General features: G+C 37.4%; 1 protein-coding gene across 1 annotated transcript in view; it reads right to left on the reverse strand.

Moving 5' to 3' along the window:
- Nucleotides 1–170: 170 nt before the first annotated feature.
- Pdzd8 (PDZ domain containing 8) overlaps nucleotides 171–13,325 on the reverse strand; it is a 65,700-nt gene continuing 52,545 nt past the window's right edge. Inside the window, exons 4-5 of the mRNA XM_006978460.4 lie at nucleotides 5,830–5,992; nucleotides 171–2,542 (exon numbers count right to left, since the gene is read on the reverse strand). Coding sequence (XP_006978522.1) covers nucleotides 339–2,542; nucleotides 5,830–5,992 — 2,367 coding nt within the window. The 3' untranslated portion in view covers nucleotides 171–338. The remainder of the gene's footprint in view (nucleotides 2,543–5,829; nucleotides 5,993–13,325) is intronic.

Here is a 13,325-nt window from a genome sequence, read left to right on the forward strand (position 1 = left end):
ATTCAAAAAACAGGAGGAAAATGAAAAGAAAAATGACAGTGAGACATCACCCACACATAAGCACAAAGTTAGCTTACATAATTAGAAAAAGTTAAAAATAAATTAATAAAACCCAATTCCAAGTATAAACCCCCAAACCATTAACTATAAACACAACCTAACACAACCAATTTGGTGAGCTTGTCATGTTTCTGCTGGGAAACCAACTTTTCATTCTTATACAACTAACTGTAGAAGCAGGCCAAAGTGCACCATGAGAGAACTGAAACATGGCTGTACCCGTGGCACTCCAGACGCATTTTGTCCCCAACCACTTGAAAGTTTAAATAGTTTGTCTGTTACACAGACTCAGATGGGCCAAACAAGTCATCCGAGATGCTGCTGAATGGCTGAGAGTCTATCAGTTGGCTTATTTCACTATCAAGGTCTTCTTCTGTATCATCTGTGTACTTGTTTATTTTTTTTGAGTGCTGGTCTAAAGACAGGCTTTCTAAGGTTTCAATATCTTCAATGCCTGCTCTATAGTGGATCATCAGAAGTGTCAGAGCTTGTAGTCTTTCACCTGATTTAGCCAAAGCGGCAGAAAGAAGTGATTTTTTCCTTGTATCAGTTGTTTCTTTTTCTTCTCTAACAAGGGAATTATTGTGTTCCAACTCCTGATCAATTTCATTCTGCAGTTTATCCAGCATGAACTCTAGCTTTTGGATCCTTTCTTCTGTGGGCAAGCCCCTGTACAGATCACGGCCGATCTCTTTAACTGCAATGAAGACACTGTCATCCAGCCCACCTTCCTTCCTCACTAACTTGATTCCTGCACTGTGTCCTCGTCTGGAAGGACTGTTTGGACCACACACCTCTGTGTCGCTGCCTTCATTGTCTGATGTGTTGGGTGTGTGCTTTGGTGATGGTTCCACAAGATCTGTTCCTGGTTCAGAAAGGCGAGTTTTAGAGACTTGACGCAAATTTAGTAAACGTGAGCTAGTATTAATAATGTGCCTTGTCAAACCTGTTGTTTTATGGACTGACTTGTTGGCTTCCATCTCAACACGAGGTGGAAGGCCCACAAGTGGTTCCTGTCCTTCCAGCCTGAGGTTTTTCAGGGTCCGGTCTAGTCTCCTCTCAGTTGCTCCACAAAGAGGCGTCTCAGCTAGACACTTTTCTTGACATTTTTTATGACAAACATAAGCACAGAACATACACTGGGAAGCAGCTTTTGTCCAAACTTTTTTCTTACAGTAATCACACCAAGTTGGGTTTTGGAACTGAGTATCTTGGAAACTATGTTTATTTTCTGACAAACTCATCTGTCCCACAAAATGCTCCTCTTTGGGGAGTGTAGAAACTTCCTCAACCAAATGGAGTTCTTTTTCTTTCTCTACATTAGGAACTATGTGGTGGTCTGGTTCTCCTTCCTTCAAATATTTGAAATGAATAGTAATGTCACCAAAACAAAATTTGTCGTTGAAGCCCTTTTGCATACTCAGATTGCGTAGTGCAGTTCTAGTGACCATGGCTTTGGGATCAGGGGCTTCCAGTCTGAACTTTGAAAGGTATTCCATGTTTGATGTAGCTAGGCATCCTAAGGCCACCTCTTCAAGTTTTAAACTAACATGCCCCAAACAGATGAGGCCTCCTAACTTGAAAGGGTCCCTGCACCACAGTGCAATGTTCAGGTACCTGTGGCAGGCTTCTATGTCAAACAAACAGGATGCTCTGGTTCTTGACCACTTTCCTACCTTATTACGATAAAGAACCTCTGATGATTCCCACATTTGATGGTCATCTGAAGTATCCTTAGGAGGACCAGAACTTTCTGAAGTAAGATCTTTCACTACTTCTTGCTTTGCTGAAGATTGCTTACCTGCTGCCACATCTTCTCCGTGATCCAAATTCTTCACTTGCTTTTCAGCAGGTTTCTCTGCAGGAGGAGGAGGGAGCAGCACCTTCTCTGGTTTTTCAACAGCGTCCGGGTCTGCCTGAGTTGGAGTGTCAGTGGAAGGCAAAGGAATTTTCACTTGTGGCCGTGGTGGCACAGGGGGTTTGAAAGCGGGTCCTTGGGGTTTGGACACTGGTGCTGCTTCTGTGGCCTCTGAAGTTTTTAGAGCCGATGGTTTATTTCCTTCTTTAGATGGAAGTTTTTGTGGTGGTGGATGGATTCCTGAAACTAATTTACGATTTAAAACTGGGGATATAGCGCCGAGGGGTTTAATAGAAAGTGTTGTTGGAGTGCGTTTGGGACTGTGACTTAATGGTTGTGCCTCCTCTTTGAGCTCTGTTTGTACTCTGACATCACTTGCCAAGTCTTCAAATTCAGAATCAAGGTCTCTATTTTCAGTATCCACTGGCAACCCAGCAGCTTCCTCTTCATAACCTGGCTGGCAGGAGCTTGACAAAAAGTTTTCTTCCAACTGGCCCAAACTGTCTTGCGGTAGTACCGCCCCTTGGTTACTCTGCCCAACAGGTCTTTGGTAGTACACCAGGACTCGGTCACCAGCCTGCTTGATGAGCTTTAGCACTTGCAGTGTTGATGTGATTTTCACACCTGGTTTAAGATTCAAAAGGGAAAGCATGTAAATTACTGCAATAAAACCTGCCTGCAATGTCATTACCTCATGATTATTTAATAAATGGAAGGGCAATAAGAAAACCTCAAAAAAAATTTTACTTAAATTTTGAATTGATCAGTGCATGGTACTCTGTTACCTAGATAGATGATACAAAAACCCTGAGCAGCTGCTAATTCCTAATGGCTTCCCATTCTCTCTTGGCTTAAACAATAGTATATCTCAGCTGAATGGTTGAAGTGAACAGAAACCCACTGAAAGAGGTTTAATAAAGGATAAACCACACTCTGAATGATGGAAAGCAGTCATTTTACGGAAGGAAATTCTCAAATAACTCCAGGGTTTGCAAGCAAATGATTCAAATTTAGAAACCAAATCTGAAGTAAATGTAATAAAATACTATACTATAAATAACAGACCCTTTCACAGATCCTGTTGATTAGCCATATACATGATTATCAACCTTTTTAAGAATGAAAGAATAAGAGGTAAGCTGCTTTATAGTTAAACAAGTTGATTACAATGCACATTGTCTTGTCCTGACTACAAATCAACTTGCTACCGCCCTCTTAACCCATTCCTGGAGACAGCAGACTCTCCCATGTCCCCTCATCTGTCAATCCCAACTCAGAGCTTTGGTCCTTTGGCCTTTGGTGTTCTGATTTTCCCCCTCCTGACCATTGGCTCCAACTACAGTCATAAGCAGCTTTTAACTGCAATGTCTCAACAGACCTGTTCTGCTTTGGTGCTATGCTGTCAGGTTTTCCAGTGGAATTCTGAGCTTCCTCACGGGGCTCTTCCTGACTAAGTTAGCTTAGCTCTACTACTTTTATCCAAGAATACTATGTCCCAGAAGCACGGTAGCTTGACATATGCACAAGTGAAGCATCACCTAATGAGCTCTAGTAAGCATACAAAAGCGTCACCCCAATCCCACCTCTTTATTTGTGCTTTGGGAAACTTGCCCTCATCTCATCTCAGGTACTTTGTGGAGGTGGTCACTATACCAGGGTTTGCCCACCTCAGTCTAGAATCTGGATTTTTCTTTCAGGGTATTTCAAATATCTTTCAGGATATTTCAAACATGCTCAGAAATTTAGAAAGCAGCAAAAATAATTCTATTATTGAACCTAAACATAACATTTTGCCAATCTTATTTCCACTTTTACCAATCTCCTATTACTAAAACTATTGTAAATCCAAATGAATTACAATTAATTTATTTAAGAAATACCTATTAACATAGGGCAAAAGTTTATGACATATTAAAAGAAATAAAGAGTTACTAAAAATATACTGTAGGAATTTAATTTGTGTGCCAGAGTTTGGACAAGGGATATATATTTATTTATATAGGGAGGGGCACTAAAAAACAGTTTCTGTGGTGCTGGGGAGATGGCTTCAGCAGTTAGGAGTGCTTCTCTTTCAGAGAATGATGTTTGATTCCTAACACCCACATTGTGGTTCATAATCCTTTGTACCTCCTGTCCCAAGAAAGATGACACCCTCTATTGGCCTCTGCAGACACTGTATGCATTTGGTGAAGGGATATACATGCAGATAAAACATGCATACACGTTAAATAAAAAAATAAAGTTTTTTCTATTATGTTTGAAACATTAGCAATAAATATGTACTATATATGACTTTTTAACCAATAAAATGTTTGTACTTTTATGAATATTGAATATCTTGAAAAGGTAATTTTTGCTTTTTTCTCTGTAAATATTTGTATGGCTTGGACTTACTTATTTTGGATAATAGGTATTTGCTACCTGTGTAATTGAAAACAGAACTTAAAAGGCACATTTAAAAGAAATAATTAAAAATAACCTGTAGGTAAGACCAAAACAGAATATGTATTAATGAAAAATCATTTATATTGAACCATGGTTTTAGCTGTGGGAAACAAACTTTTTATATTTATATAGAGAGCTATGTAATGGATGATGTCTACTTTATGTCCTCCTAGGTGTCCATGAACTAGGAGGACTAGAATGACCTGTGAAGCTTGTTTGATATGCAGATTCATGCCAGGTAGTGGTGGCGCATGCCTTTAACCCAGGCATTTGGGAGGCAGATCTCTGAGTTCAAAGTCAGCCTGGTGTACAGAGTGAGTTCCACGACAGCCAGGGCTACATAGAGAAAGCCGGTCTTGGGGGGGGGGGGGCACACAAAACACACACCAAACAAACAAAAAAGTAGAGAGAAATGCAGATTCTTAAAACTCTACTCCAGGTTTTCTGAATCAGAATGACTTCTGAATACTACTGCCTAGTGACTGTGTTGTGAAAGGCATTGTGCATGTCACAATCAGAGAGATTCCCACATGAAAATGCTAACTTTACTGGCCTCCAGGTGCATAACTAAATCGTTTTTATCTTAATGTCAAGATGGATTTGAAGCAAAGGCAGAGTTTCTCTAATATAACCAAGGGTAACTATTTTTATTGGAACCTGCTCTACTTTACTGTCTTAGCCATGAAAGAACGCACTGTATTCTTCTTAAAAGAGTAATAATTATATCTAGTTTTATGTGTTCAAAGCCTACAACAGCTGGGCCAGGTACTATGAAGTCTGAAAAGGCTTGGATTACTACTTCTGTGCTGCTGTGCACAGTTGCGTTCTCCTGCTAGGTATATACATTTAAGCAAATAACTTGCCTTGGTTTTTATTTTTATTATTCACAACAATCCAGCTGACAGGAAGGTATGCAATATACAGGTTACATATTTACCCCAGATTTGGGGTGGATTCTGAATAACAGCATACTGACAAACCACTGGCCTTTTATATAATATGGAGCCTCAGAATAGTATTAGGTGTACCCTTCCCCTTAGGCAAGGAATATTAGTCTCTCTCCTATTAATTTTGTAGTCCTACAACAAGATGTGAGTGGTGCTAATATCAGCATATTTAGGGCCATAGTGGTGATGGATGTACAAGAAGGGATGACTTGTTCTTGATTTTACATTCAATAATAAGCATAGAGAAGAAGGTAAGAAGGGGGAAGAAATTTAGAGAAGTTCTAGTTAAAGTAATCTAAAGATGAAATATGTTAAAAGATTTAGAAATTAGGACTAACCTGGCAAACATTTTACAAGCATGTTAAGGTATCTTTTACAATTCTGTTTATAATGATGTTCTTCTGTTATAAAACTAGCAGATGCTTGTTTCAGATATAGGGAGAAGGAAGAAAGAAAAACCCTCCAACCTATTTTGTAGTTTTTCTGTACACATAAGTTATACTTCACAGTTATAATTACCTCCAATAGCAATGAGCCGATCTCCTCGCTGAAGATCTGCAATTGCAGCAGGTGAGTTTGGGGCCACGGTTTCAATTATGACATGCCCAGCATACCCATCAGTTGACTGAACAAGACGAAGTGTAAGTCCAACACTTTGTAAATTCCCTTTTATTAATTCAACCTTTGATAAAGGGTTTAAAAAAAAGGAAAGAAAACATTGAGATAACAGCAATACATTTGAGAACATCCCAGTCAGCAATGACTTTTGAAGCATGATGACTATGATTACAGATAAGTGAGAGATGAAGCCATTACTGTAACAATATAAATTAACATACTTCCAGATTATGATGACTTAAATGTAGTCATAAATGTAGGTTGCTTATGCTCCAGTGTATGGCTACATACCGTTGTACATGCAAGCAACAGCAACTGGACCAAGTAGATTACTCTTTAAAGGAGGAAAAGGAGATGATAATGAAGAGTAGTCAGATGATTTCCTGTGTCCTGGCCTGCTGGTGGTCAGGACTAATCTCTCCCACTTGCATCCCCCAAGTAAACACACAGAGGCTTATATTAATTATAAATGCATAGCCATGGCTTAAGCCTTTTGTTAGCTAGCTCTTATATCTTAAATTAGACCATAACTATTAAACTATTAATCTATGAATCATCATGTTCCATGGCTTTACCTGAGTTCCATAACATGTTGCTCCTTGGGTAGCTCGCTGGCATCTCTCGCCTTAAAGTTCCTGCCTGCCTCTAAGTTGCCTTGCCATGGGCCAAACAGCTTTATTTATCAACCAATCAGAGCAACACATATCCCCAGTTTACAGAAAAACATTCCCCCATCACTTCCCCTTTTTCTGTCTAAACAAAATGAAGGTTTTAACTTTAACCTATTAAAATTACATATAACAAAACAGTTATCAAGCGAGAATTACAGTTACAATATATAGTCTATTTGCATTTTGTAAAATTAAAGAAAACATTCTATGTATCCTATATTTGTGAGTCTAAAGTTTCATATCTACCTTATCTCTTATCATAATCAAGGAAAACCATAATTATAACTATCTAGTCTTCAACTATATCAAAGACCTCAGAAGGATATAATATTACCTAAGTAAACAGGAAGAACATTGTAAGCAACTTCCAAAAATCTAAAATGACAGAGACAGCTGCCTGCCGGGACAGTTATCCAAAGTTCCTCTGCAATGTTGGGGCATCCATTTTCAGCCCATAGGCCTAAAGTCTCTCAGTCACTTCTCTCTGTGTCCTGTAGAATGTCTGGCAGTTTCTTCTGCAAAGCAGGAACCTAAAGGACCATTTTATCTTGCAACTGTTCTATTATATGTAATTTTACCATGTTGAAGTTAAAACCTTCATTTTAAATAGAAAGAAAAGGGGAAATGATGAGTGATGGTGCTCTGCATGCTGTGAATGTGTTGCTCTGATTGGTTGATAAATAAAATGCTGATTGGCCAATAGCCAGGCAGGAAGTATAGGTGGGATAAGCAGACAAGGAGAATTCTGGGAAGAGGAAGGCTGAGTCAGAAGATGCCAGCCTGGCATCTAGGGAGCATCATGTAATGGCACACAGGAAAAGCCACTGAACACGTAGTGACATAGATTAACAGAAATGGGCCGAGTTTAAGTGTAAGAGCTAGTCAGTGGTGTAGGCCTGAGCTAATGGCTCAGCAGTTTTAATTAACATAAGCCTCTGTGTGCTTACTTGTGTCTGAGCAGCTGTGGACTGGGTGGGACACAGGAAAACATTCAGCTACAATGAAGTAAGGATAGAAACATGTTGTGGGACAGTCTGGGTGAGGAGCCATTGGCTGCTGGGGAGAGAGAGTTATTTTTCTTCGGGTGTGTGGCCATCATGGCAGTTTACCCAGGCTCCAGTGGATAGCCAATACCCATCTACTTATCATAAGCACTACCTGGACTCAGTGAGTTATTAAAAGTTAAGAGGATATGAAGTTGGGAGAGAGAATGTGTTGGGGAGGGTCTGGGAAATTGGAGGGAGTGGGGAGAGAATGTGATCAAAATATCTGGTATACATGTATGAAATTCTCAAAGAATAAAAATATATTCAAAAAAAGAAGAAGACATGAAGGTGGGAGAGGGAAGGAAGTATGGGAGGCAGTGGTCCTGGGAGAAGTGGGAGAGAGGATTTGGGCGGAATATGATGAAAATATATACATCAAATACCAAAATATATACATTCATGAAATTGCCAAACAATAAATAACACAATGTATTCAATATATCTTTTTTTTTTAGTAAATTTATTTTACAACATCATTTAGTTCAACATAATAGCCACAGATTCCCCTGTTCTCCCACTCTTGCTCAATATATCTTTTTAAAGTAACCACACCTATAGTAAAACATTTGGAAGTAAAGAAACAAAATCAAAAGAAAACCACTCCTAATCCCTCCAGATGACAATAATTCAACTGTTGCTCAATTAGAAATCAGGATAGTTGCATTATTCTTTAGTCAACATTTCTCGGTCTTGTTTTTTAAGGATATGTTTCTAAAATTCCTGCTAATATCCCAATATATCTACCTGTTTCTAGAGCTTTAATATATAATTCCTGCTTAGTTAGAAATTCACTTTCCTAACTGGGATTGGTAGTTGGTAAAAATAGACCTTATTAGAAACTATTCCTTAGATTTTTGTGTTGATAGGTTTTATAAACTTTTAGAGATTTGTTTATTTTTTGAAACAGGGTCTCTTGTAACACAAGCTGGGTTCAAACCATGTAGAGACAGCAGGCCATGAACTCCTGACTACAAGTGTACACATACTTAGCTATTGGTAGTTCTTCATGAAGAAATAAAAACATGCTTATCTAACCAGATGTTAATGTTACACTGACCCCAAACACAGATAAGGGCAAATCAAGAAAACAAAACTATAAATTAGTAACTGTAATATTCAAATATGGATGAGAAAATAAATCTATTTCAGTAATATAACAAAGTATAATAATTGTACATGGAGTTCACTGTCATAATTAGAGGTTAGTGACCACTCAGGAATCAGTTTGTCCATTTAGTCCAACATCCATTCATAAGAACCCTCAGCCAGCTAGAAATACAAGAAAACTTCCTAAACTTGATTGTGAGGAACTACAAAAAAAATCAATAACCAACACAATACTCAACGGTGAGAGAATTAATGTCTCTACTACTATTTCAACACTATACTGGAGGGACTACACATAACAAAGAAAAGGGGGGAAGTATGTAGCTTGGAAAGGGAGGAGAAAACCTGCCATGTGCCAATAGCAAGATCTTATTTATTTATGCCAATTTTGTCTTAAGATACCTTACTCACGGAGCACTGTTTCAGATGAACCCTAGGTTTTTAATTTACTTATTTAATTTATACTAGATTAAACCAGATATAGCTAGAAAAAAGAACACTGTATCAAAAGCGAAAAGTCCACAAAAACACATTCTAAGTTTTTATTTTATTGCTATGAAAATAATTAGAATAAACTTCCAAATTTCTAAGGATTTATTTTTATTTATGGGTATCTATAAGACATCTACATGTGGTTAACATACATGTTTAGTTATATATTATACTATAATAATAATTTATATATATATATATATATATATATATATATATATATTTAAACAATCATACTGCTAACTTTGTAAAGATGATGACCTGAGTTCAATCCCCAGAACACACAAAGAAGAGGAGGAGGAGGAAAAGGAGGAGAAGAAGGCCTTACATGATGGTGTGGCATTTGGCTATGTCTTAAAAGCATGAGAAATTGGAATGGATGAGGCCATCATTTAGTGTGGTGATATTTTATCTGTGTACCCCAATAAAGTTTATCTGAGGAGCAGAGAAAAAAGCCAGCCACTACAGTAAACATAGAAATCAGGCAATGGTAGCACACACCTTTAATCCTATCAAGCCAGCCACTACAGTCAACATAGAAATCAGGCAATGGTAGCACACACCTTTAATCCTATCACTTGGGAGGCAGGGATCCATCTGTATCTCTGTGAGTTCAAGACCACAATGGGAACAGAGCCAGGCATGGTGGTATATACCTTTCATTCCAACACTAGTTAACCATAAAGGTCTGGAGGTCTGTACAGACAGAGAAGTGACAGAGCTTGGAGGAAGAGGAAGTGATATGGCTGAGTGGAGAGAGGAAATGAGATGGCAGAACAGAAAAACATATTGGCATGAGTATATAGGAAGGAGGTCTCTTTGGCTGAAGATTTCCAAATAGTGAGAACGTGGCTGGCTTCTTTCTGCTTTTCTGATCTCTTGGTTTTAACCCCAATATCTGGCTCCAGGTTTTTTATTAATAAGACCATTTACCAATTTGTCTACAATTTAGGGTTACAGTTTTGGCACTATTGGGAAATTAAAAATGTCTAGATGATATCAGTTGACTTGAGACTGTAATCCTGATTATAACAGAGTTGGCTTTACTAGAGAAAAGCACTTCAATGGACTTATCAAATCCTACAATTTTGTTTAGTCTAATAAAAGATCCTATGGTACATTATCTTTCAATAAATATAAGGAATACACAAAGTCTACCTACTTACTATGTTTCTGAAATTTCAGTGTTTTTTTTTTTTAAAGAAAAAGAAGGAATAAAATCAACATTATTAAATACTCATTATATGCCTAATTGTAGATACTAACATTTCTAATACTTCCTGCTTAGGGAATCATTTCTGCCATTCTCCAATCTTACATATGGTTGTGTAGTAGGCACAGTCATGCATATCACATAACATAGTTCTACTGTCTTGCCTTGATGGATGGTCTAGGGATACTAACTCATACAAGCTGGACCAGCACTCCCACCAAAATTTGCTTAGAAGTAGATTAGACCAACACCAGAATGATCCTTGGAGATTCATTATTTTGGTTTTTTTTTTTTTTAAAGATAGAATCTAAATGTTGCTTTATATTAATTCCTCAGAATTATAACTCATTAAAAACTAAGTAACAATACTAATACATCTAACTCAGTCACTTCTGAGTCATGTTTCTTGTTTATCTTACACCTGTATACTGGGGTATAGAAAATAAACATGGACAAGAATGTGCTTCTCTTTATGATTTGTACTAATGGAGATAGTAGGTTTACCAATTATGGTTGTGACTTCTAAAGGCAGTGGATGATAAAAACAAAACAAAACAAAATCTATCCACATAGATCTTTCAGCAGGCATGTTGTTTTCTATTTGGATAGACAGCAATTAGTTCCCAGCCTGGTTGCAATCTGTACTCTGTAATCATGAGCAAACTGAACTGACAACTGGTATTCAGTCAAACAGTTACATTTCTAACACATTTGTTTACCAAGTATATAAATGTTTACCTTGCAAATAGTTAAATTTATGCAATATAAAAGTTGTTCTAGTTTCAGAAATCTTAAAAACACTCATTGCATTTATTCATTGTGTGTGTGGAGTCAGAGAAAAACTCCAGGAGAGTCAGTTCTCTGCATCATGGAGGTCCTGGGATCACACTTAATTTAGTCACAGAGCCATCTTGTCGGCCCTAGTTTTAGAAATCATGACCTCTCAATTATAATTCAGAGCTTAGAAGTAAATGTTTAATAATAATGATAACTGTCTAAGTCCTTGAAATCCAGAATTAAATTGCCCATAGTTTCATAGCATTACAGTTTAACCTATTCATAATTTTTTATGAAGTAAAATTGCAGAAAAAAACTTTTATGTCCTTGTCTCAATCTCTGCACCACCTCTCTTCCCCCCGACCCCCCGCCCTCAACACACCCTCACATACCATGGTGGTGCTTCTGTATAGGATAAGAATGAATTCTAAATTAAATTCTCTCACATGAACTATAATATAAACATTTTCCTTACCAGAATGATGCTTACCTTTTTAGCAGTTAATGTTCAAAATAGCTGAAAACTCATCAAAATTAGCTTAGTTCTCCAAGCTCCAATGGTTATGGTATATTGAAAACAAATTCTGAAGGACAACTAAAATGTTAGCTGTGACAGTTCTGTACTCAGCTGGGTTTGAATTCTGGCTCTAAATATTAGTTTATCAAATTTGGAAGGCTTAGCCCTATGGGACTTTTTTGTTGTTGTTCTCTTTCTTTCTTCCTATTTTTAAGACAGGGTCTCACTATGTAGCCCTGGCTGTCCTGGAACCCACTATGTAAACCAAGATGGCCTCAAACTCTCAGAGATCTACCTACCTGCTTCTGCCTCCAATGCTGAAGCTAAAATGCATGTGGTGTCACATTTGGCTTGTGGGATTTATTTATAAAGAGAATATATTAGTTCATATTTGTTGAAACAAATAAAATTCCAGATGCAGAATATTTGTGAAGAAAAGAGGTTTATTTAGCTGTTTTGGAGGTTCATTGGTATGACATTAGTCAGCTCTTATGAGGGTTGCATACTACAATGGGAACATGTCTAAGAGCACAGTAGAACAGGAAGCCAGAGTGATTCTGTGGGCTCCCTAGAGAGCTTCAGGGGTCCTATGAGAGCTATTTTAAGTTTATTAAGAATAACTGTGATCCAAGAACTTCCCCTAAGGGTTCACTACCTTTAAGGTTCTATCATCTTCTACATTGCCAAACTGGGGTTAAGCTTCTAACAACACATTAACCTTTAGGAGAAACAAACCATATCTAAGTCACAGTGAGGGCCACTATCTTAGCATACTGGGTTGTTGTCATGATTAAATGAAACTAGGCATAAATGTCAAACACAAACCAGAAACCTCCATAGTCTTTCCTCAGAAAGACTTTCTTTTGGATGAGAAACAAGTAAGACCTCTCCAAACAGAATGTCAGCTTGGCCATCAGGTAACTTAGCTTCTAAGGTAACTGAATGGTAAATAAGGACTGTATCCTTCAGTCACAAAGAGACAACAGAGACATAGAAATGCACTGAGAACAGAAACTTCATTATATAAATACAAATGACCTAAGAGATCTAAGGAATAAAAATGGCCTTCTGCTTAGGTTCAAAAGGCTGTTAAAATAATTCCATCTGAATAATCAATACACTTAAGGCTTCCTCTTTTTAAATTTGATTAAAGCCTTTATTAATGCTTTGACTTGAAACAAATTTAAATTTTACACAACCATTCTAGTGAAATAAAATGCTAAGAAAAGTAGGCGAAGGCTGAGGTTGTTATGGAAACAATAGCATGGAATACTCATGTCCTTTGAAATTCTTGTCAGAGAAATAGCTCTTAATCTGAGTCACCAAATCAACCTTCATCTTTACATATTAGCAGAATACTTCTGCAAAGTGATTCAGATATTACAGTCTGTGAGGAGACTTAAGGAAAGATTTTTTAAATATGATTTTCTAAGAAATAACTTTTTATATTGAAATAATTTCAGGAATAACAGAAAGTTTACAAATTTTTTTGCTATTTACCCTGAGCCTTATTTCCTGACCAGTGTTTCACTACATTTGTTTTTCTCTTGCATATTTTTTTCCTGAACCATTTG

This window comes from Peromyscus maniculatus, chromosome 1 (assembly GCF_049852395.1).
Source record: "Peromyscus maniculatus bairdii isolate BWxNUB_F1_BW_parent chromosome 1, HU_Pman_BW_mat_3.1, whole genome shotgun sequence".
NCBI classification, from domain to species: domain Eukaryota; kingdom Metazoa; phylum Chordata; class Mammalia; order Rodentia; family Cricetidae; genus Peromyscus; species Peromyscus maniculatus.